This window comes from Emys orbicularis, chromosome 6 (genome assembly GCF_028017835.1).
Source record: "Emys orbicularis isolate rEmyOrb1 chromosome 6, rEmyOrb1.hap1, whole genome shotgun sequence".
NCBI classification, from domain to species: Eukaryota; Metazoa; Chordata; order Testudines; family Emydidae; genus Emys; species Emys orbicularis.
The window spans coordinates 119324369-119347687 of record NC_088688.1 but is presented as its reverse complement, the minus strand read 5'-3'; the positions used below and the strand labels follow the sequence as shown (position 1 = coordinate 119347687).

At 43.1% G+C, this 23319-nt stretch overlaps 1 protein-coding gene across 1 annotated transcript in view; it reads right to left on the bottom strand.

Annotated features, from left to right (window-relative positions):
* LPAR1 (lysophosphatidic acid receptor 1) overlaps positions 1 to 23319 on the bottom strand; it is a 153073-nt gene that overhangs the window by 46728 nt on the left and 83026 nt on the right. Inside the window, exons 2-3 of the mRNA XM_065406481.1 lie at positions 18796 to 18949; positions 3005 to 3752 (exon numbers count right to left, since the gene is read on the bottom strand). Coding sequence (XP_065262553.1) covers positions 3005 to 3752; positions 18796 to 18855 — 808 coding nt within the window. The 5' untranslated portion in view covers positions 18856 to 18949. The remainder of the gene's footprint in view (positions 1 to 3004; positions 3753 to 18795; positions 18950 to 23319) is intronic.

The window sequence follows — 23319 nt, the reverse complement described above, 5'->3', positions numbered from 1 at the left end:
CCATGAGCTTTTCCACATGGGTCTGAAAATATATCTTATCCCAAGGCTGGGAAAACCAATCCCAGCACAGTTTCCCTGCGGTGTTCTTGTGCGGTAGGTTTGCTATACAGAAAGACATTTAGAAGCTGCTACAACTGAAATCAAGCTCATTTCACTCACCATGAACATTTTCAACCAGACCTAAAAGCAGGCCTCTAGAAGTAAAGATTATGTTACCCCCTTTCTCTTCCCGCCCCCCATTCAGCAGTCTGATTTCTTACTGAGATCCATACTGGCGAATAATATAGTGCAGTTATAGAAAGCTATGCTTTGAGAGTCTTATTGGAAAGCCCAGCTAGAAACTTCCACCTCTATTTGTTGTGCACTGGCTGCATGAAAGGCATCACTCACTGGCTGATGGATCACCATTAATCCATGCCAACAAACTGTTGCCCTTAATACTGAGGAATAACTCATCTGAGAATTAGAGGAAAGTAAACCTGAAGGCCAGAGTCCAAATGCATCTGGAGGCCAAAGTGGGAAAGCTAAGTCCATGTTTGATACGTAGCCCAGTGCGCTGATTTTCAGAAGTGCTCAGCATCGGTGACTGTACAGGTCGTCAACGTCTATGAAATTCATGCAACCTCTTCAAGGCCCTCATTCAGTAAAGCACTTAAATATGTGCTTAAGAACCAATGGGATTTAAGCACATGCTTAAGTGCTTTGCTGAACTGGGGCCTGGATGGTTAACTTTAGAGACGCAAGTTTGAATATGTTGGCCTCAAATATTAATTTTTACTTTTTTCGGTAATCCTTACAGTGGTCATCGCTATGAAATCAGCATTTGCAAAACACAGCCACAAAGGCGATAGCTATAATAATTGTGTGGCTATGGATGCTGAATGTTGACTTTTAATTGGCTTCTAAAGATAAGGAAAATTACTGGAACACACTGGTCGTCTACCTACTTCAGTCCCTTGGTCCCCACAGTGACCAATGTCAGATACTCCAGAAGAAGCCCCCCATACATACAGCTAATGGCAATAATACACCCAGTAGAGTGGTACAATGAGTTCCTTCCTGACCCCAGCTAGCAGTCAGCCCAATACCCTGGTTCATGAGGATTCACAGCCCTCGTAGATTGTCCTAGCAAGTGTAACTACAGCTTCTATTTTTCATGTAAGAATCTAATCTCTTTTGAAAAAGCTACTTCAAGTCCTATACTTAATATCCGGTGACACACAGGATACCCATTTCATAAAAGAGTTGGCCATACAGTAAAACAAACATAGTAAAGTGCTGGTAACCTGAGAACTGCATTCATTATTGTTTTTTAAGGAAAGCAATTTTATTTATAAGACTTCTCAAGAAGTGTTTTATGGGACTACAGCCAGGTCTACACTAGCACTTATGTTGGCAAAACTTTTGTTGCTCAGAGGTGTGAAAAAAACACTCCCCTGAGCAACACAAGTTTTGCTGGCATAAGCACTCACATGAGCATCTGCCACCGACATAGCTACCACCGCTTGTTGGGCCTGCTTTTATTATGCCAACGGGAGAGCTCTCTCCTGTCGGCGTACTGCAGGCACACAAGTGGCACAGCTATATTGGCATTAACTACCAAATTAGATTTACTCAGTATTTTTTACTCTTTCAAAGCACTGCTAAAAATGCTTACTATTTGTCTGGTTTACGAGATTTAACCAGCCAGTTATATGACAGGAAGTGCTTTACTGCTACGCAGTTGGAAAGAGTGGCAGTTCATCCAAAAGGGAAAATATAGATTTGCTTTCGGAAGATATGCTCAGAGCTGAAGCTTTCTTCTGAACCTCATCTGCCTGCCTCAATTTGGTGAAAGGGAGGTAGAACAGGTTGGGTTTAAAAACAGCATTGAGTGCAGTAGAGCAGTCCATGAATCAAGGGAAAGTTTACCTATTTTATCCTTCCCAACTCAAAACAATTTTTTCTACCTTAGAGAGAAAAGCAAAACATGATAATGATGCAAGTAAACAGAGAATACAGTAACATGGATTGTTAGTAAATTTCCAGCTTGTTCTTGCTATGGAACTGAGACATTTGCTCCTCTACCAAAGTGTTAGATAAGTGAGCACACCAACACTTACCTGCTTGTATTAATGAAACTAAAGCACAGATTCTTGCCTCTTGCTCCAAGATTAATCAGCAGGCAGTTAAATATAAACTTCCATCAATTCATGTTAATGTAACTAATATATAACAAAGATGCCCATGCATTTGAACATTATATAACAGAGATCTGAACCTAGCTAGACATATTTTCACTTCACTTAGTGAGATTTAATAGTTTTTGACAACATCTGTCACTGAACAGAGGGAATGGTTTTGTGCCACATAAGCAAGTCAAGCATTTGTTACCTGGACTATCTCCAAATATGGCAACAGATACCTGTGAGAACGTGCCATTTCTTGAGCAACAAGAAATGGAAAACACAGCGGGTACTTACCTAGGAGATGAAAAGCATGCAGCAAGTAGCAGCTACCTCTGTGCCACTTCTGTGCTGCAGCTGCTTAGCTCTGCCAAATACACAGGCCTAGCACCAGGAAGACATGCAGGGGATAACGTTTCTATGAAAGAGGGTATGTCTGCATTGGGGAGGTTTATAATGGACCAGGAAATGTAAGTGAAGCTGCTCTTGGGGAAGGGGCTGTTTTCGCCTTGTGCATATCAGCATTATAATCCACGTCCTGTTTTCCATCACTCCCTGAAGTGTTCCCCTTAAAAAAATTATATTACCAGGACAGATGTTGAATTATAGAATGATTGAGGTTTAGAGATCACTGCCATAAATATGATAATTCCAAGAGTGGTATGAACACTTGGTGTTCGCTCGCTCCTCACTCCCTTTCCCATCCCCCACAAATTTATGATGTGCCAATGGGAATGTTGGGCATGCATGTTCCAGTTCTCCTCTAGCACTAATGAAATGTTTTATTAACTTACGCTACGGGAAACAGAGAAGACATTTTTGCTGAAGTAGATACTCACCAAGCACAATGACCACGGTCTTCAGGAGACTCATCATGGTGTCCCGATTTCTGCGGGGCCCAGAACTGTGTCTGGACATTCTCATAGTCCTTTGGCGGACATACCCAAAGATATGAGCATATAGGACCACCATAACCAAAAAAGTGACCAGGTTGAAAACAGCCCAGAAAACCAAGTAAGAGTCACTATAGAGTGGCGCCATATTGGAGCAGTGAGTGATATCACAGATACAGTTCCAGCCGACACTTGGTATAGCACCCATCACAATGGCCATAGTCCAGATGACAACAATTACTACCACCACTCGTCGGTTGCTCATCCGAGTATGCAGCTGCATTCGGAAGACCGTAATGTGCCTCTCAATAGCAATGGCCAGCAAATTGGCTACAGAGGCCGTCAGGCTAGTGTCAATGAGACCCTGGCGAAGAAGCCAGGTGCTTACAGTCAATCTTCTAGTGTTGGGTCCCGTGTTAAACATTAGGTAAAAGTAGGCCAGCCCTGCAAAGAAGTCTGCAGCAGCTAAGTTCGCCATTAAGTAATAAATAGGAAAGTGGAAGCGGCGGTTGACATAAATAGCCACCATAACTAAGAGATTGGCCAGCATTATGAAGATACAGACGGTAATACCCAGTCCCATCACAAGCTTGCTGACAGTGTTCCATTCAGTGGCTAAGTATTTTCCACTCCGGTTATAAAAGAAGGCAATGTTTTCATTGTAGTAGCACTGGGGTTCACTCATGACTGTGGACTGAAAAAAAAAGAAGAGAAAACAGACATCAGAACTGAAAGCAGCATTCCAGTGACTGCAAACTTGCCTCTACAAGTAAGGCACATTCTGAAACAAGGAAACATGAATAATTCTGCAGACAATGTATTTAAATTCATATCCAAGATGACATTACAATTGTTTCAGAGTGGTAGCTGTGTTAGTCTGTATCAGCAAAAAGAACGAGGAGTACTTGTGGCATCTTAGGGTATGTCTTCACTACTGGCTGGATCGGCGGGCAGCGATCGATCCAGAAGGGTTCGATTTGTCGTGTCTAGTCTAGACGTGATAAATCAATACCCGAGCATTCTCCTGTTGACTCCTGTACTCCAGCTCCGCGAGAGGTGCAGGCAGAGTCGACGGGGGAGCAGCAGCAGTCGACTCACCGCAGTGAAGACACCACGATAAGTCAATCTAAGTACATCGACTTCAGCTATGTTACTGACGTAGCTGAAATTGCATAACTTATATTGATCCCCCCACCCAGGGTAGACCAGGCCTTAGAGACTAACAAATTTATTTGGGCATAAGCTTTCATGGGCTAAAACCCACTTCCTCAGATGCATGCAGTGGAAAATACATCAGGAAGATATATATACACACAGAGAACATGAAAAAATGAGTGTTGCCATACCAACTCTAACGAGACTAATCAATTAAGGTGGGCTATTATGAGCAGGAGAAAAAAAACTTTTGTAGTGATAATCAGGATAGCCCATTTCAAACAGTTGACAAGAAGGTGTGAGTAACAGTAGGGGAAAAATTAGCATGGGGAAATAGTTTTTACTTTGTGTAATGACCCATCCACTCCCAGTCTTTATTCAAGCCTAATTTAACGGTGTCCAGTTTGCAAATTAATTCCAGTTCCGCAGTTTCTCATTGGAGTCTGTTTTTGAAGTTTTTTTGTTGGAGAACTGTGACTTTTAGGTCTGTAATTGAGTGACCAGGGAGGTTGAAGTGTTCTCCGACTGGTTTTTGAATGTTATAATTCTTGACGTCTGATTTGTGTCCATTTATTCTTTTGCATAGAGACTGTCTGGTTTGGCCAATGTACATGGCCATGCTAATTTTTCCCCTACTGTTACTCACACCTTCTTGTCAACTGTTTGAAATGGGCTATCCTGATTATCACGACAAATGTTTTTTTTTCTCCTGCTGATAATAGCCCACCTTAATTGATTAGTCTCGTTAGAGTTGGTATGGCAACACCCATTTTTCAGCCAGCTCTACTCACTATGTATAAACCTGCACTTTTAGCATGACTAACATGTTAGAACTAAGTATGTGCACAACTGGGAAACAGAACTAGTGGGTGGAGCGGAGTAAAAACAGAACCTGAAAGATTTCTTTGGAATTATTAAAAGTTATTTCCACTAATGTTTATGTGTGAAAGTCAACACTATTAGGAAAATTCCTGTAAACCAACATGGCAAAAACGTTCCCTGTAGACACAAAACGTGCTGCACAACAGGCAAAACTTAAGTTAAGGAATAAAAATGTCCTTTTAGTTGCAATAATTTTACCCTCCATCCTAAACACTGCTCAGCAGGCTGAGCTTAACTTTTATAACTCTCCAAATAAAGCCCTTTCCTAGAAGTTTGGCTTTTAAGTCCTAATTATTTATCAATTAAAAACTCTGATAGAATCCCTCAATTGAATAGGGCAGGGGTCGGCAACGTTTGGCACGCGGCTCGTCAGGGTAAGCACCCTGGCGGGCCGGGCCAGTTTATTTACCTGCTGACGCGGCAGGTTCGGCCAATCGCGGCCCCCACTGGCCGCGGTTCGCCATCCCGGGCCAATGGGGGCGGCGAGAAGCGGCGTGGGCGAGGGATGTGCTGGCCGCGACTTCCCGCTGCCCCCATTGGCCCGGGACGGCGAACCGCGGCCAGTGGGGGCCGCGATCGGCCGAACCTGCCGCGTCAGCAGATAAATAAACTGGCCCGGCCCGCCAGGGTGCTTACCCTGACGAGCCGCGTGCCAAACGTTGCCGACCCCTGGAATAGGGCAACTCATGTTCAGTGGGTAACTTCAGTAGGACAGACTTAAGGACATAACACATATGGCTTTAAATTCTTTGTTTAAAGATTGTGAGCGAATAATAGGTCAAGTATAAAAGCCCTTGGGAGAGAGGGGAAGTCGTATAGGATTTAATTAGTGAACATTATAAAAAGCTTTGCCAGAATCTGCATTATTATATGAATACCAGACTTGTTGCAAATTTTACAGGAGTAAACTGGATGAAGTTCTAATGCCTGTGTTACGCAGGAGGTCAGACTAGATGATCTAATGGTGCCTTCTGGTCTTAAATCTATCAATGAATGTTCTCTGTTGCATTCATGCACTAAGTTTAGTGGCTGGAATTTCTTTTTCAGATAGTCAATACCCATATTTATGGTCTGAGCTTCACTGTTGCCTCTCCGCAACTGATTAGGAAAGCCAGTTTTCCTTGCAAATATAGTTTGGAGGATTACATTTTTGTAGTTGTTCTGCAAAATAGAGCTAACTGAAAAAATGCAATCCATATAACAGTTGAGTGTATAGCATTGTCCCCTTCCTGTCAGAACCCCCACCATTCCAAACACACATAAGCAAGCTATGATAAAATCAATGCATTACAGGTAGCAATGTTAAGTGTAATGTATCTCAGTTATGTATAAAAAGCCAATCACCAAGCCAGCAGGAAATATATGTACACACAATGCATATATGAATATAGGGTATGCCTAAACTAGGATTGGTTAAATTCAGGAATGCTATAGAACTTGAGTATCCTAACAAGTACCTGACTGTGGAGTCTAATAATACTGAAGACAGTGGGACACAGTGCTCTACAAACTGCTCTTTCGAGGAGTTTCAAAGGAAAGAGCTTTGCTTTTCAGTGGATGCTAGTCTAAAGTCTGTAATTGCTGGCAAGAGTCATCGCTATTCCCAAGGGAAAGAAAGGCATTTCCACATTTCAGACATGCAGGTGTTTGCTCTTGAGAAGAAAAAGGGCAACTGATTCATGGTCACTCTTGGAGTTTTAAGAGACGTCAAGAGGCACATCTGGGATAGCAATCAGGTGTGGTTTGCTGACATAGTTCAAACAGGGGAGATTGCAGCTGATCAGCTCTCCTCATTCCAGCACACATCTTTATAGAAGAGTTAACCACCCATCTACTGACTCTGAGATTCCAAGGCAATGCATTTATATACTGAATAGTTCTACATGACAGCTTATGGCCAAGCAATAAAAGAATAGGGGATGTCTTTGGACATCCAAAGGGTTAACCTAACATAATGGCATAAGCAAACAGACAGGCCCGTTCCCAGCTCCTGCCCCTTCAGGAAAGAGGCAGGGAAGTTTATATTTTAATTTCCTGAAGTTTCACTCTCAGCATTTCATAGCCCAGTTAAAAACAGATGTTCAAGGTCCTAAACTTTACCTTATCCATTTAATAGATGATTTCAGCAGAAGTTGATTTAAACTGAATTGCAAATGTTCATTTTAAATACATCTTTATAATGTTCAGGAAATAAGTCTATTATGAAGCATAGATGAGACAAATGAAAGGCAGAAGAGAAGGAAGCCAGACTCAGAGTACCTGGTTAATCACATCAGGCTGAGCTTAGTTCTCAAAGAGCCAATTCCTCCCGATAAAATAAAATAAAACAATTTGTTAAGAGACCGTCACATTTGTAAAATCGTATTTATTAAAACATTAGTAGAAATGGTTCTAACCAAAGTAAGAGAGGGCCAGGAGATTCAGTACTCAGATTTAATAAATAAAATTCACTCTGCCCCTCTAACCAATGCCCAATCTTCACTCTTACAGGAAACTTACGGTACTTTGCACAGGGCTCAAAGATTGCTATTTCCTATCTTTTCCCTTTAGACTCATAACTTCCCTTTTTGAAAGACCCCACTAGGGCCAAATCATTGATATCATCTTGTGACCACCCTGCAGGATATACTGGGGTGGGGAACCAACATCCTGCCTCAGCTACTCTCCCTCCTCTGCCAGGTGCGTGAAAAACCTGGTATTAAGAGAATTGCAACAGCATCCATTCCATCTCTCTGCGGAATGGCACAGGAGCAGCTCAGGGGCCAGCAAAGAGGAGCCAGTGAGTCAAGAGGACAAGGATATCTGAGGGTGGTGAAGATTCCATCACCACCTTTTCTCTTCTGGTAGTAAATGTGAGTGAGAGGAGGTGCTGGCTGGCTAGAGCAGGAATTTGAGATAAGAGCTCTGGAAATTCACTGCAGCAAGACTGGGAACAACCTGATTTTCAGGGTGAAAAGCAAATGCTGACAAATTTTCAGAACACTAGCAATTGACTGATATTTTCTAAATGAAGCATACGTTAGCACAGGGAGGGTCTGAAGGGTTAATGGTCACGGTATATAAACCCTGCTGGGACCTGACCGTTTTCAAAGCTCATTAGTGAACAGCTCTAAAATTAGCTACCCAGCCTAACTAAAAAAGAACACTCCAGTGCGTTATTTTTTTTTTTATTTCTCATTGTGTCATCTTCAGACCTGAGAAATTCCAGAATGAGCCATTTTCAAGTGTTACTTCAGGTACAATTGAATATTTAAAAACTGAAAACATCAAACAAAATTTCAAAATCCCCCCAGAAAGTTTTATCAACAAAGCTCATCTCCAATTAAAATTAAAAATTCTGCCACATTTTTCTTACGTTGTTAGAAAACATGCAGAAGGGATGGCGGCTTCTTGGCTTTTTTAAATGTTGAGGGAGGGATCAAAATCATGCTTATAACAAAACATCAAATAAAACTCAAGGCCTGAAATTTTGCAAAGGGATTCAACTTGTATGCAGCCTTCTTGAAGCCAATGAAACTCAGAGCAGACTGATTGCTTTTGCAAGATGAAATCTTAACTACCTTGCTCCCTAATTAACAAAGACCCCTGAGAGAAGCAGTAATCTGAATGCCCTCAGAGAGATCCAGAAGACCGTTTCTTCAACAGAAATTTAGAGTCAGGAAGGATGTGGGATTCTGTACTGAGAGAGACTTGGATTCACATAGAGTATTTACTACAGGAGTTGTCAGGAAAAAAGTGCTGCTGCTTTGAATTTAACTACATTACTTTAAATCTACCAATGTACCAGGAAGACTAGATTTGAGAGACAAACCAGCAATCCCAGCCAGGGGCCAGAATAAAGGGTAAAAGGTCAGTCAGCATGTGAATAATTCCCCACCCATCCCATAATTACAAAACCATATTTCAGAAAACTAACATTCCAAGTTGAAAAGGGTCTGGTTAGTGGTAAACATGGATTTAGGGCACAGACTAAAATGACTTGGCTGTAGAGTGCAAGATAAAGAGGAAGTACAAAAACCAAGTGTAAAAAATACTTTTTTTTGACACAAATCTATTCATCTAAACATATGTTTGAGTAAAGATATTAACCCTTATTTTCCAGTTCCTAAACTTAGAAGAAAGTAAATGCTGGCTGTGAAGTCCACAAAAGGGGGAACTTTGATACAGAGAGCCTGATTCTCCACTGCCTTACGTCATGTGTAGGTATTTACATCTTACAATGTGAGTGTAAAACATTATCTGGTAGCACTTTATATCCATTTTCCACAATCATTTTAGTTTGTGCTCTAAATCCATATGAGAATCACGCCCAGAACATCCGCAGCCTATGACTGCTGAGACCACCACAAAAACCCAAAAGAACTGCAGGCATCAAGAGATGCACTGAAGGAGGGTCAACACCTTATTTGGTTTTACAGGCAATATTGTGGGGCAGCATTAAACTAGTTTGGCTGCTCACATACATGAATGGGCAGTGCTAATAACCATACTGCTCCTCTCTAAGGGCATGGCCACATTACCGGTAGATCTGCAATCGATGCAGCAAGTGTCGATTTAGCAGGTCTGGTGAAGACACGCTAAATCGATGGGAGAGCACTCTCCCATTGATTTGTGTACTCCACCTCCCTGAGAAGCTAAAGGGAAGTCGATGGGAGACGCTCTCCCGTCGCCACAGCGCAGTGTAGCCACCGCGATAAGTGGATCTAACTACGTCGAATTCAGTTACGTTATTCATGTAACTGAAGTTACGTAACAGATCGATTTAGTGCGGTAGTGTAGACCAGCCCTTTGGAACGTCTACAGTGAAAGTAAAGATGTGATTGTTGCACAGTTAGGCATACCTGTGCTAGCTTTAACCTAGCTAGCACAGGTAACGATTGTAGTGCAAACGTGGCAGAACGGGCTTCAGTACAGGCCAGTATGTACAGAGACAATACCTTGTTCCCAGTGAAGTTAACTAGCTCAACTTCCTCTACCAGTCACACAGGTGCTCGGGGAAAGGACTATGCATTAGCTGCTTGAGACACAGAAGAGGGAGTACGTGTCAGTTACAGCAGGGCTCTGGATCCAGGTTCACACGTCTGGGTTGAACCCCAGCGCAGGGGAGTTTTCTGTTACTCCGTTTTTCACTTATGTTACATGACTGGTTTTCTGGTTATAAACATTATCCTTTGAAGAAAACCCTGGCTGACTATCTTGGTGCTTTTATTTCTCCCAAGCCAACCCAAGTAATAGTCCAGCAAGTGAAACCTTATTCTTTCTTCTGAGGCTCAAAATTCATATTTCCAAAGTCATTTATTTTTGAGACACCTTCAAGATGTAAGCTGTGAGTTCTATTAACAATGGCTCTGCCTCTCGTTTATACTGCAGCCATTTAAAATCCCTCCAGCCATGTAAAGAGGTCTCAAAGGGGTGGCAATTCTTATATTTACACCCATTTTAAGGTCCTTTTACATGGCTCTGGCAATGTAAAAGAGGCCTTAGTGTCAATGGGAATCAAGCCCAATACCCCAATATCTTTAGTACGCTTTTTGAACAAGTTGTGTTGTGGCCCAGTGAAAGCTTGAATGACGATGGAGCGTAGCATCTGTCCTCAATATTGAGCGGTTTATGTGAAAGTGTACCAAAAGGAATGAACAGCCACTGGGGACTGTGCAGAAAGAAACAGTTTTACCACAAGAAAGCATAATTCATTGGAGACACAAATCCTGTTGGAAGCCATGATTACCACAGGTTGCCTGTAAAACCAAAGAGGGTGTTGACCTTCTTTAATGGTTATTCACTGTAAAGTTATTATGAAGAAAAATTCAAAAATAGTTCCCCTGGAATGAAAAAAGTACAGGCAGCAGGAAGTTTGGCTCTCTGACTCTCAAAATCCCTTTCTTACCAAGGGATGGTTGAGCAGTCTGCCAAAGATAAATGGAGTACCGGCAATTTTACTGAAGTTTTGTTTTGAGTAGTAAAAGGAATTAAGGTTGCAAATATGTTTCAGTCAGGTCCAGTTAGCCCTTTAAAACATTACTACCGCATGCTCCCAGTCCCCTGCAGGTACCCTCACTATCACTGCCAAAAGCATTTCCCTGCCGCCAGGCCAGGAAAAACAAACAACAACAAAACAAAAAAACCCAAACAACATATTTGGAATTTGTTGTCCAAGGCAGTTGGGGGAAATGAGAAGCCAAAAAAAGTTCAGAAAGATTTCAAAAAGTGAAATTAAAAAACAAGCAAACAAGAACACGCTATCACTAAAGGTCCTTTTCTGATATTTCCAGGCTTCTCAGAAGAATTCTACCCTGGAATGAGGAAAATGTAAAGTTTCTGGTGGGTGCTTTCCTTTTGGGAAGTAAAGAGGACTGACAGAATGAGAAGCTAGCTTCAGTCTTAGGTCTATCCACTGAATGGCTACTACTGGTTCCATAATGTACAAGTGGTTTTAGATGACAACTTAAAATGGAAACTGACATCTTCCAAAAGCATGGAATAACGCTGAGGTAAGGGAGAGGGGATGCTATTCTTCCAAGCTTTACTTGCAAAAATAAGCTCTACTCTCCTATGATGGCACTCACAGTAAGTCATGCAGATGTTCAAAATACGATCACACACTTTCCCTGGAATCCTTGAGCTTGTCGCCTCCTTGGAGGGGGCTCAGATATCCCTGGGCTCTGACTCCTTCTTGCACTGGGGGTAAGGGGAGGGGTTTGAGGAGTGAGACAGTGCAGGTGTGCTACTCTTCCAAGACAACTCTATTGTGATAAAATACCACTGTCACTCCGTAGATTGTGCAGGTCTTCATAATACGGTCCTTTATCTGTACATGCTTTGATGAGCAGAGAAATAGTTAACAATGGTAACATTTAAAGTATTGCATTAGGCATCTGAGTTAGCATCCACTGAGATTACTAGTCCAGTCCACACACAGCTTGTGTCTCAGATTCTGCAAATGACGGTACACCTCACTGCACCAGCCAGCCTTGCAAATGTGGACCAAATGCACTTCAGCAACCATAACAGCTAGAGAGTGACTGTTTTTAATGAAATCCTATATTCTAGACCAAGGAGGCCTCATGAAAGAGGTACCAGCTCACCATTTTCAGATAATGCTGAGCACCCAACCTAAGATGATCAGGCTCCTTTAAAAGACGTCAAGCCAGGCAGCCATAAATCACTCATTACCACATTTGGAAATCTTGGCCAGAAAATCTCTGATGTCATTGGACTGCATTGCAAAGCAAGTTGGGATGTTTACTTGGCAACTGCAGGTTTATTGCTCTTATTAAAATATTTGTAATTGCACCAGTTCCTGGGGGCCCCAATCAGGTTCAAGGCCTGATTGTGTTAAGTGCTGTACAAACACAGTCTCTGCACTGATATACTTTGGGATGAAAAAAGATATCAAAATGCATTCAAAGAGGCCTTTCAGTTCATAGTGAATTGCAACGTGTAGACTTTGTGCCCAATCCTATTTATATCAAAATACTGATTGGCTTCAATGGGTGCAAGATTGATTCTCTACAATAGGATGCTTGGACCACTCTCTACCTCCAAATAAGATGCACCTTTCTGCTTTTTCGTGCAGTGTACAAGCAAGGTAAGCATGTGGGAAAACTTAGCCAGTAAGGGAAATGTTTATTCAGAATTATGTTTACTAGTGTAGGACATTTAGCTTGGGGTAGGAAAACAAGTTTTTAAATGGAAATAAGAAGACTACTCAGTATTTACCTCTTGAAATATTTTTTCCTGGCAATATACTGGACCTTTGCGTACACAGACAGCATTGATCCATCTCTCAGTTTACTTTGCTTTGATGGACTCTTTCATGAAACATGTGTAAACAGAATATATGAAGATGTACATAACAGAACCTCTCTTTTTGGGACACTGGCAACAATGGGCTCTCTATCAATGACACATTCAAGCCCGACCAACCAGAAGTCCATAAAACACAATGCTATTCTACTCTGTAACCATGAATACATATTTTGAACACTGACCATTTCATTTGGCGCAATGAGAAAGCCACACAGTATTTAAGTTTCCCCCTTATGAAATGCCTATAATTGGGTGGATTCATGTTTATCACTAGTTATTCATTTCCTGGCCTGTCTGACCACTGCTGATTTGCTCTCTCATTCAAAGTACTCAGCACTACCAGAGATCTGTTTTGGTAATGTCTTTAATCTGTTTAGTCACCTGGAGGGGGAAAAATGCTACATACTTCACTCTGCTCAGTCCTGCAATTGGGAGCCAACCCCAAACCACAGACAATGCTGTTTTGTCTAAGTGGAGGGGACAATAATAGCTTTGCTGCTCTTTTCTATATTAAGGCTGTCCTCAGGCGTCAATAGTTATGAGCATTAAAACTAAGTCTATCAAAAGCGGGAATAGCCACTGTGGAGGCAGAAGAACCCAAATCATCCTACGATAGTCTAGGGAGATACTAGTAAGATAGTCTCATTAGTTTAAATTACAGCAACACTTTCTACTGGAATTAAAAATGTATCAACATTCCCCCCCCCCTCATGTTTGTTCCATTTTATTTCAACACTGTCAATGTAATTCCAAGCTACAAAGAGTCCTGTGGCACCTTATAGACCAACAGATGTATTGGAGCATAAGCTTTCGTGAGTGAATACCCACTTCGTCAGACGCATGTAATTCCACTGATCGTACTGCAATTAAAGAGTTCAATTAATCACCTTTTCAAAGGTGCTGGCACTACCACTATTTAGCCACATGTCAGTGACTGGAGTTTTCTACTATGCCACATTTTGAAGAAGCAAACCCCAGTGCTGTGCATTTCCCCCTTTTTTGAAGCAAATAGTCATTTCACATCACCTACATTAAAGGTCATGATATCTCAACTACAGGATTTCACCTTCACAATGGTGGGTAAGGAGTGCAAGGAGGAGGTCGGCATGTCAGCATGTCTTACAAGATTATTCAGTATAATGAGACTGGGAAAAGCACATTGAAAGAATATTTACAATGAAAAGCGACAGTGAGGGCTTTGGGCTGCTAGAAATGGGATTGAAAATACACAGGTCCGATATCAGCTACCATTGCATTCTCCCTGCCCTTTCCCCCTCCTACTCATTGCCACACTTTTAAAAAGTTATAGCATTAGCGCATGGGAATCCAAGTCTCCTCCATGCAGAAGCAGGAATACATGGAGAGGAAAGGGAAACAGAAACTTATTCCATTTCAAAAGGAGGAGAATTGCTTTCTGAAGACTGGTTTGGCAAGTGCAGAGAGGACAATGAAAGCTGTCTTCTGGATTCCCTTTTAGAGCGATTCCAGTTATTTATTTGTGTGTCCCCATTTACATCTAGCACTAGGTAGCTCTGGCTGGCAAAATCAAAAATCGAAATGTAAACAAAAACACAACAAGAGAACGGCGGCCTTTCTAGCGTGTCTGAACTGCTCTAAGAACTCTTAGGGCTGGTCTTCACTACCCGCCCGGATCGGCGGTAGAAAATCGATCTCTCGGGGATCGATTTATCTCATCGGGACGCGATAATCGATCCCCGAATCGACGCGCGTACTCCACCAGCCCAGGTAGGAGTAAGCGCCGTCGACGGGGGAGCCGTGGCTGTCGATTTGCCGCCGCCCTCACAGCGGGATAAGTCGGATCAGATACGTTGAATTCAGCTACGCTATTCAAATTCAATTGCAAAATTAATGCACAGTATGGACAGATTATGGATAAGCTATGCTTGTACCAAAGAAAAACTATGGAAAAACTGATCTTTTATACCAGTTAAATCTCGACTAACTCTTTAAATCCCATGTTAAAAGATGTGATAGATCCAAAGAAACTTGTTTGGGGCTAATGTAGGATGATCTTCAGTAAAAAAAAGTACCACTCGAGGATTTCTACTGTTATTCATTATTCATTAACTCTAGCAAAAGTGGCCAATAAGAATATTAAAAATTCTTACAATAAGACTTTTAGAAATAAAATGGCCTAACCATTTTGAAATTAGGAAGACAAGTCCATAACGTGGAATGTGACTGTATCTTTTTTAAATGTATTGGAAAAATAAAAATGCCTAAAACATCTGAACACATTATGATGTGACGAAGTGGGAGATTTTCTTGTTTTTTCCTTGTTTTCGGTGGGGTTTCAATGGTTTGCATGCGGAGGGGGTGGGACTCAGTTTCCCTGGGTGTTACTGGTTTAACAAGGTGAGGGGAGAGGGAGTTTGTTGTTACAGAGGACCGGAGAGGGAACTTGGGACCCCAGCCAATGGCCTGGAGGATGGATATCCCAGCGACCGGTGACCTGAGACCCCGACCCGGAGACCCAGCTCAGGAGTTGTAGCCGGTTCTGGCCAGTGGGAGGACAATGGGCTGCAGAGTGAGGACCCAGTGACCTAACCAGCCGGTTCCAGCCAGAGGACAGAAGCGAGGAGAGGAGGCCCCAGTTTACAGCCCTGTTTACCTGGAGAGAAGACAATGGACAGAGCCGGGGCCTGGGGCCGGGGATCTCAGATGCCGAGCTGGGAAGCAGGGGGGCTCTGGGCTGGAGAGGGGGAGCAGGCAGAGCCCACCTGGATGCAGAGAGACTGGGATGTGCTGGGCTGAGGGAGGCCAGGCCTGAGGCCCTGAGAGTTTCCTGTGCTGTGTTCAACTCTCAATAAATCCTCCTGTTTTACGCTGGCTGAGAGTCACTCCGGTCTAGAGAACAGGGTTGCATCAACCCCTTCGGGGGTGGAGGCCCGGGGGGTCCAGAGTGAGTGGACTCCCTGAGGGGGCCCACGGCAAGAGACAGACGTGCTAAGGCTCAGAGAGGTGCAGCTCCAGGAGGTGGAGGGGCATGACCCCGAGAGAGAGTGGACCCCCGAGAAGGGCTGTCTCACTGAAAGGGGCACTCCCCACGGACCGCACGGGGCCAAGAGTGGGCACGATCTGAGAGTCCGTAACAGGGCCGGCTCCAGGCACCAGCCCACCAAGCTTGTGCTTGGGGCGGCACCTGGAGGGGGGCGGCACGGCGCGGTGCTCCGGCTCCGGCCGCCGGGGACAGCGGAGCCGCAGCGGGTTCGCCGCCCTCCCCCGATGCTCCGGCCGCCTGGGAGAGCGGGGCCGCAACTGGGCTCGCCGCCCTCCCCCGGCGCTCTGGCCGCCGGGGAGAGCGGAGCCGCGGCGGGCTCGCCGCCCTCCCCCAGGCACTCTGGCCGCCAGGGAGAGCGGAGCCCCGGCCGGCTCGCCGCCGGGGAGAGCGGAGCCACGGTGGGCTTGCCGCCCTCCCCCGGCGCTCTGGCCGCCGGGGAGAGCGGATCCCTGGCCGGGCTCTCCGCCCTCCTCCCGGGGCTCCGGCCGCCAGCGGGGCTCCGGCCGCCAGCGGGGCTGCGGCGGGCTCCCCGCCCTCCCCCCGGCGCTCCGGCCGGTCGGGGAGAGCGGCCCACGGCCAGGCTCAGCGCCCTCCCATGCCGCGCTCTGGGCAGGGGGGGGGGGGGGGCGGCGGGAGGCTTTTTTGCCTGGGGCGGCAAAAAAGCCGGAGCCGGCCCTGGTCCGTAACATATGAATTACTGGAATTAAAAACAAATGGATTTGTTTAATGTGTAGAACAGCCTCCTGGAGCAGAGATTGCTTGTACCAGGTTTCAATTCTGGATGAGCCAACTGCCCTGAACATTCACCACCCTTCAGCTATAAATTTTACTAAGATTCCTTAAGCCATGCACCCAAGTACCTAATCATTTTTTATCTGTAGTAACAGTATGCTGGAAGGGGAAAAGGAGTGGAGTACAGAGAACCTGAGACAGCTCAGCAGGTTGAAGGAGCTTATGAAGGGATTCTAGTGATGAGGTTTTGATAATTCAGAAGACTTTACGAAAGCATTAGAATCTTTGACGGTGTTGAAATTAGTGATGGGCAATTTTCAAAAAGATTAGACAGTCTAGAACCACCAAACAACTTTTGGAAGCTCATCTGAATTTTCAAAACTTTCAAAAAGCACCTATTACCCACTCCAGAAAATGTTTATGAACATCTCCTTACCAACCTTAGTTTTTGGGGTGACACTGAAAGAATTTTACCTCTGGAAGTGCCATCAGGTGCAATTGTAGGCCCCACTCCTGGACAAGGATCTACAAGTGTGGACTCTTGTTCCCACACAGAGACCTACTGAGGTCAGTGGGAATCCATCCAGGATTAAGGGACCGTGGACCTCCCCGCACAGGATCAGGGCCATAATTAAAGGATGGGGGTGGGACAGAGAAGAATTAGATTTGCTCTTTCTAAAATAAATATATCCAGTGTTCTCAATGTATTTCCTAGATAACTGTCCACTGAACATGAGGAAATCCTATTGCATCCATAAATTGAGTTTTCAAAAAGAGCATCAGTATTTTTTTATGTAAATTAAATGTAACCCAGCTCCCGCAGGAGGTATGCAACCTTACTTCCAAGCACAGAAGAAGAAGAAGAAGAAAAAAATCCCTGAAAATGTTTGTCTCAATCTCCTCTGCAGCAAAAATTTTGTCACCTCTGCTGACTAGACAGAATAATATACTCCACAAAAACTATATTTTAGTGAAGCATTGGGATTTCCTAGGTAGCCTGGAAGACATTTAAGTTTTATTAAGTTTTAAAAATTTAAGGTGTTTACAGAGAATACAAACAAAATAACAAACAGAAAGAAAAATCTCTGTGTGTTTAGTTTGCAGTTTGCTTTAATTGACTTGGTTCCAACCTAATCAGCCTTCCCATTAGCCATTTTGGTTCCTTATGTTCAGACCTGCTGTTAAAAACAAAACAAAACAAAACACCACACCTTACTTTAGCCTACAAGTAACAGCAATTCAAAATCTCACATAGTAATTTTTTTTCCCACTTGCAGTGATCCTGGATGACATAGTATATTACAAGCTATATGCCAGTTGGTTTACAGTCATTACACATTTTAAATTGACTAGCACCCCAGTCCTAAAGTCAGATTCATGCAGGTGCACTGATCACAATGGGAATTCATCCAGACACACAGGTCTACCTATCCAGATATTAATGAAGAATCAAAGCCCAGTTTTGTAATAGCACTGTGATAAGAAAGACACATAAAAGAGATGAACTCACGAGTGTTTAGAGATTATATTTACACTGTGTGTACACTGCAAAAAAAAAGTGTGTTAACTTGTGTTAACTAACCTGTGGTTTTTTGTTTGAGGGTTTTTTTGGTTTGTGTTTGCAGTTTAGACATACCCTACATGTGGCTGAATTGTTCTTTTTCTAATATAGGGGTAGTACAGTACCTGCTAGCTCATGCAATATTTGTTCGACGGATGTGAATTTAGTAGCAATATTTTGGCCAATAGAGACTTCCTGTGCTTTCTCATTAACAGCAACAAATGGAGAGTGTGTGTGTGTATAGAGAGAATGTGCGTGCACATGACTGCGCCTAGAACAATTGGGCCCTAATCCCAGTTGAGACCTCAAGATGTGACCAAAACACAAACAACAGTGGACTGTGAACTAGCTTCTATTAATAAAGTACTGGAGCTTACAACAGAATAGTGTCACTTCACAAAAAGGATAACATTATGCAATGAATGCTGAGTATATCCAGAGTACAAAACATTAGGAGGAATTCTATCAATGACTTGAAACCAAGCCAGCCAATGATTAGGAATCCAATGTTAACGCCTTTGCACACACAAGTTTGATCAATTCTACTCTACCAGAATTTTGTATTAGTCTACTCACCTCAATTACCTGTGGTAGCGACATCTTTGAGGAGGGCACCAAAGCAGACGGGACTGCCATGGTAGCTCAGCAGATGTTAACTATGTTAGGCCCCTCCTCCACACCTGAAGTATTGACACAGTTGGTCAGATCTCAATCATGCTGGCATTCGCTCCTAGAAGGAAAGAAAAAAAATCTTTAGATCATCAAGAAAGCCATGTAAGCATAACCACCCAAATACCAAACTGCCTCCAAAGCAATCTCCGATTAATTTAATTGCATGGCACAGTTTGCCTATTGGATGCATGACCATTTACAGAAGACTTGAAAGAGAAGTTTCAAAGGGCACCTTTGAAAGTTTGGTTCAGGACAATAAAATATTAAACCCAGCCATGTAAAACTAAATTGAAACATATTGAATCTAGCAACATGTTAACAAAATAATTCCAATGTATGTTTTAAAAGAAATGAGATATCGTGACATACATAGTACCAGCATTATATGCACGCATTTCTTCACCAAGAAAATTGGTTCAGAAAAATTAGTTTTCAACTTGTATTATATTAACGATTTCTAAAGTACCAACATGATAAAACAACATTTTATCTTTTATTTGAAACAAGATAATATAACTGCTCTGATATCTCTAATTGTAAAAAAGGGACAGATTTCAAAAATGGAAAGTATCTCCTCTTCCCTCCATATTGTCTAAATACTGCAGCATGATATAGTATGATCACATTAACTGCATAATTTTTTCACCATCAATATAGAGTAACTACTAGAAGCTTGAGTCTCATCATAACTGATACTCAGTTTTAAAAGCAAAATATGCTTATTCAAGAATGCAATTAAATACTTGAAAATTCCCCAAACTTCTTCAGAAACATCCCAGTGCTATATTTAAAAAAACAAACAAACATTACTGCTCATTACCCATCTCTAAAGGAGACAGGCATTTCCAGTTAAAGGTAATATAATGATCTCAGCTTTCCCAAGACAAGTTGAAATAATTTGGAGGATGAACAGAAGTACAGCAGCCCTTGATCATTTTTAGTTTGCATTCATTCTTTTTTGTTTGTGCTACTTACACCTCTCAAACAAACTTTTTTTGTGAAGTATGATAAATGTATTCCCTTATTGGTTTAAGGTTCAATTGTTGACTGACTTTTGTTTTATGGGCGGGAGGAGGGGAAATTTATTTAAATATTTTAACTTTGTCTTCTGTTGCCATAAATATATTCTAATATCCTCATTGTGTCAGGTATCTCTTATATAGTTTTAGATAATTTATCTGGATAGTTTAATTGAGTGCATAAAATGATATTTTAAATGAGTCTGCCACTTCAATAAGTATGCTAAACCATTTCAGAAAACTGCAATGACCCTTTTTCTGAAAATTTTGAAGTCTGGCCTTTTGCTGCCTGTGTCTAGCATAGTCTTGTTGTGTTGTTGATCTTACAGCATTGTATTACCAATGGAGCAGTTCCAGAAGCAGTAACAATGGCGGTGGCATGAGTGTAGACAAGGCACTGTCATTTATACCCCTATGTCATTTCACCCTTACCAGAGCCAGTCTAGATGTCATTCTGGCAAAAATGCCAGCAGCTGCCTGATCCCACCATTGCTACCACTAGTATAGCTAGTAATGCAACAGTAGGAGATTTAAGAAAAAGAAGTTTAGCAGACAACACCATTGTGTCTTGGTAATTAACACACATGCACTCAATACAGTTGCAACATTCTATGCATCTGGTACGCTGTGTGAAAGTAATGTACTCTAAATGTTCTCTCACTTAAGTTGCAGATATTTAAAGGTATACTCAAATGTAGTTTGAGCTACTGGTCTCAGGCAGAGATATACACATTTGTGAACTCTGGCATGATTATTGCAACTCGTCTTTAGGAATGAAGACACGTTCTGAAAAAGCTTCCAATGATACACAACACAGCAGTCTGTGCGCTTAGGAATATAGGTCAATGTAAGCACATTGCACCAGTACTCCTCAAGCTGCGCTGGCTTCCCACTGAACATGAAGTATAGTTCAAAGTCTCAGTCCTGCTTCAAGTCCTTCATAGGATCAACAATAGGTGCCCAAGAGATGTTTTCTTCCTTGGCAACCATGGCAACCTCCCACAATGGCTACATGCCACAACTCTTGAACAACATGGGGAGATTCCTGGAGTGCCGGAGGCAGAACTTTTAGAGGAGTTGGACCTACACTATGGAACTCACACTCACAGACAGAATGGTGGTGCTCAGGACTAAATGCAAAACACACCGACAGCCAATACCTTTGTTAAACAACTCAAGACACGTCTCCTACACCTTTTGAAGGAGGCATGGAGAGTGATTGTCTTTACTGATATTTCAGTCCTTGAACTATTATTCTAGTATTGGAGCACATTACAAGACAAATTTGATTACAGTTTTTCCCACAAACGAAAAACGAAGAAAAAGGTGCAACAGGAAAACAGATTTGTTAGTGAAATGCAAAAGAGTTCCCCATTCAGGTTGCTTTGGCCGAGGTTATACCAGCTTCTTTGTGTATTTCCCTTCATTATATGTGTAAAACATGAAATAAAGAATGGTGAAAAGAAATGAAGTTAGTGTGTTCTCTGAAACTGGTTTTAAGATAATGATCAAATTCCAGGATCTCAACTCTTGAAAATGGAATTTAGCAGTTTCATTCACAAAACAAAACAAAAATCCCCTGCGTCCCTGTATACGGATATATATTAATGGCCATGGAAAAGATTTAAAAGTTTTGTAGGCAAACTTAATGCTGTCCCTACCTAACGGTGCCTTTCCTGGAAGATGCTGTGGAAAACTGCTCCCACTGACTGTACTGAACATCCAACAGATATGCACACACACACAAAAAAAGAGTTAATTGGTATTTATCAGACTGAGGCCACAGTGTAGTCATCTAGATCAACCCTGCCAGTAACTTTCCTATTCTTAATTCACTTTCCTCAAAGCCAACATATATTTAGCATGCCAAGTAAGAGCAGATAGTAATGTAGGAAAGCTGTATTCCACATGCTTCTCTGAGTCAGTCATGTCTTTTTTTTGTTTAAGCTCAGTCTCTGCCTGCCATTGTGTAAGGTATCCCTCCCTCTTAAAAAGGGTGATCCTAGAAAGCTTGCTTTAGTTTCATACATAGCCCAGCAGGCTTACATCACATGTAACTGAAACCGACCATCTTCCATGCACTAGGGTCAGTTTTTCCATCTTCTTTATATAGCTTTCCACTGAGCCCGCCTCTCCCCAGCTTAGCTCCTGCAAGAAATCTTTTCATTCTTTCCACACGGCATTCTGCTCCAGATCTCTGCTACTGTCCTCACACCGAGGAAAAAACATGGAGACCTCACCTTCCCCAAAAGGTCTTCAGAGGAAACTAAATAACCAAGACAGAGCACTTTAAAACTCCCAAATCCTTTGCAAAACACAGTTGTGGCTGTTTTATAACTCTCTGATTTTTGGACTAAACATGATGCCCTCTGACAAACACAGAAAGCAGATTACCACTGTGTGAATATTAGTGTGCATTTATTTATTTTTAAACCAAAAGAAACTTCATTATTTGATTAAATACGAATATGTCAGTAAAGATCTTTTCTAGTCCTAGGCCACTAACTTCCCCTGCCACTGATTTGACAGATTTTGTCACTTTCTCCCTAGCCTCGGTAAGCCCGGACGAAGTGCCTCATGAGGTCTTACTACCTTCTCTAAAGTCAGCTGGGGATAATGGTCCACATACACTATATTTTTCACATTGCTTCTTCTCGTCTCTTTTTATTCCCCAAATGTTGTTACTGTTAGAAAATAGTGTTCAGGGTTCTAATGAGAAAAAAAGGGGAAAATTCAAAACAAATGAGCCGAAAACTCTGTTTTACTAACTCTGGGGAGAGCTGTCCAGCTTGGAACAGGAGAAGTCACAGAAACCTGATTACCAGATAAGAAAAAGTTACCATTTTCTGTCCTTCTCCTTACAGGGTTGCTAACTGTCTAATTGCACAAAACTGAAGACCCTTTCCCTGCCCCCTTCCCCGAGGCCCCACCCCTTCTCTGAGGCTCCACCCCCACTCACTCCATCCCCATCCCTGTCGCTCAGGGTTTGGGGTGCAGGAGGAGGCTCCAGGCTGGGCCAAGGGATTTGGAGTGTGGGAGGGGGCTCCAGGCTGAGCAGGGGGCTAGGGTATGGGAGGGGGTATGGGCTCTGGGCTGGGGGTGCGGGCTCTGGGTGGGGCCAGAATAGAGGGGTTCAGGGTGCAGGGTGCAGGAGGGGGATCCAGGCTAGGGCATGGGAGGGGGTTCTGAGCTGGGGCAGGGGGTTGGGGCGCAGGACAGGGTTTGGGATGTGGACTCCAGGAGCGAGTTTGGGTGCGGGAGGGGGTTCTGAGCTGGGGCAGGGGGTTCAGGCGCAGGACAGGCTTTGGGCTCTGGGAGGGAGTTGGGGTGCGGGAGGGGTTTGGGGCAGGGGGTTGTGGTGCAGGAGGGTGTGCGGGCTCCAGTAGCGAGTTTGGGTGTGGGAGGGGGC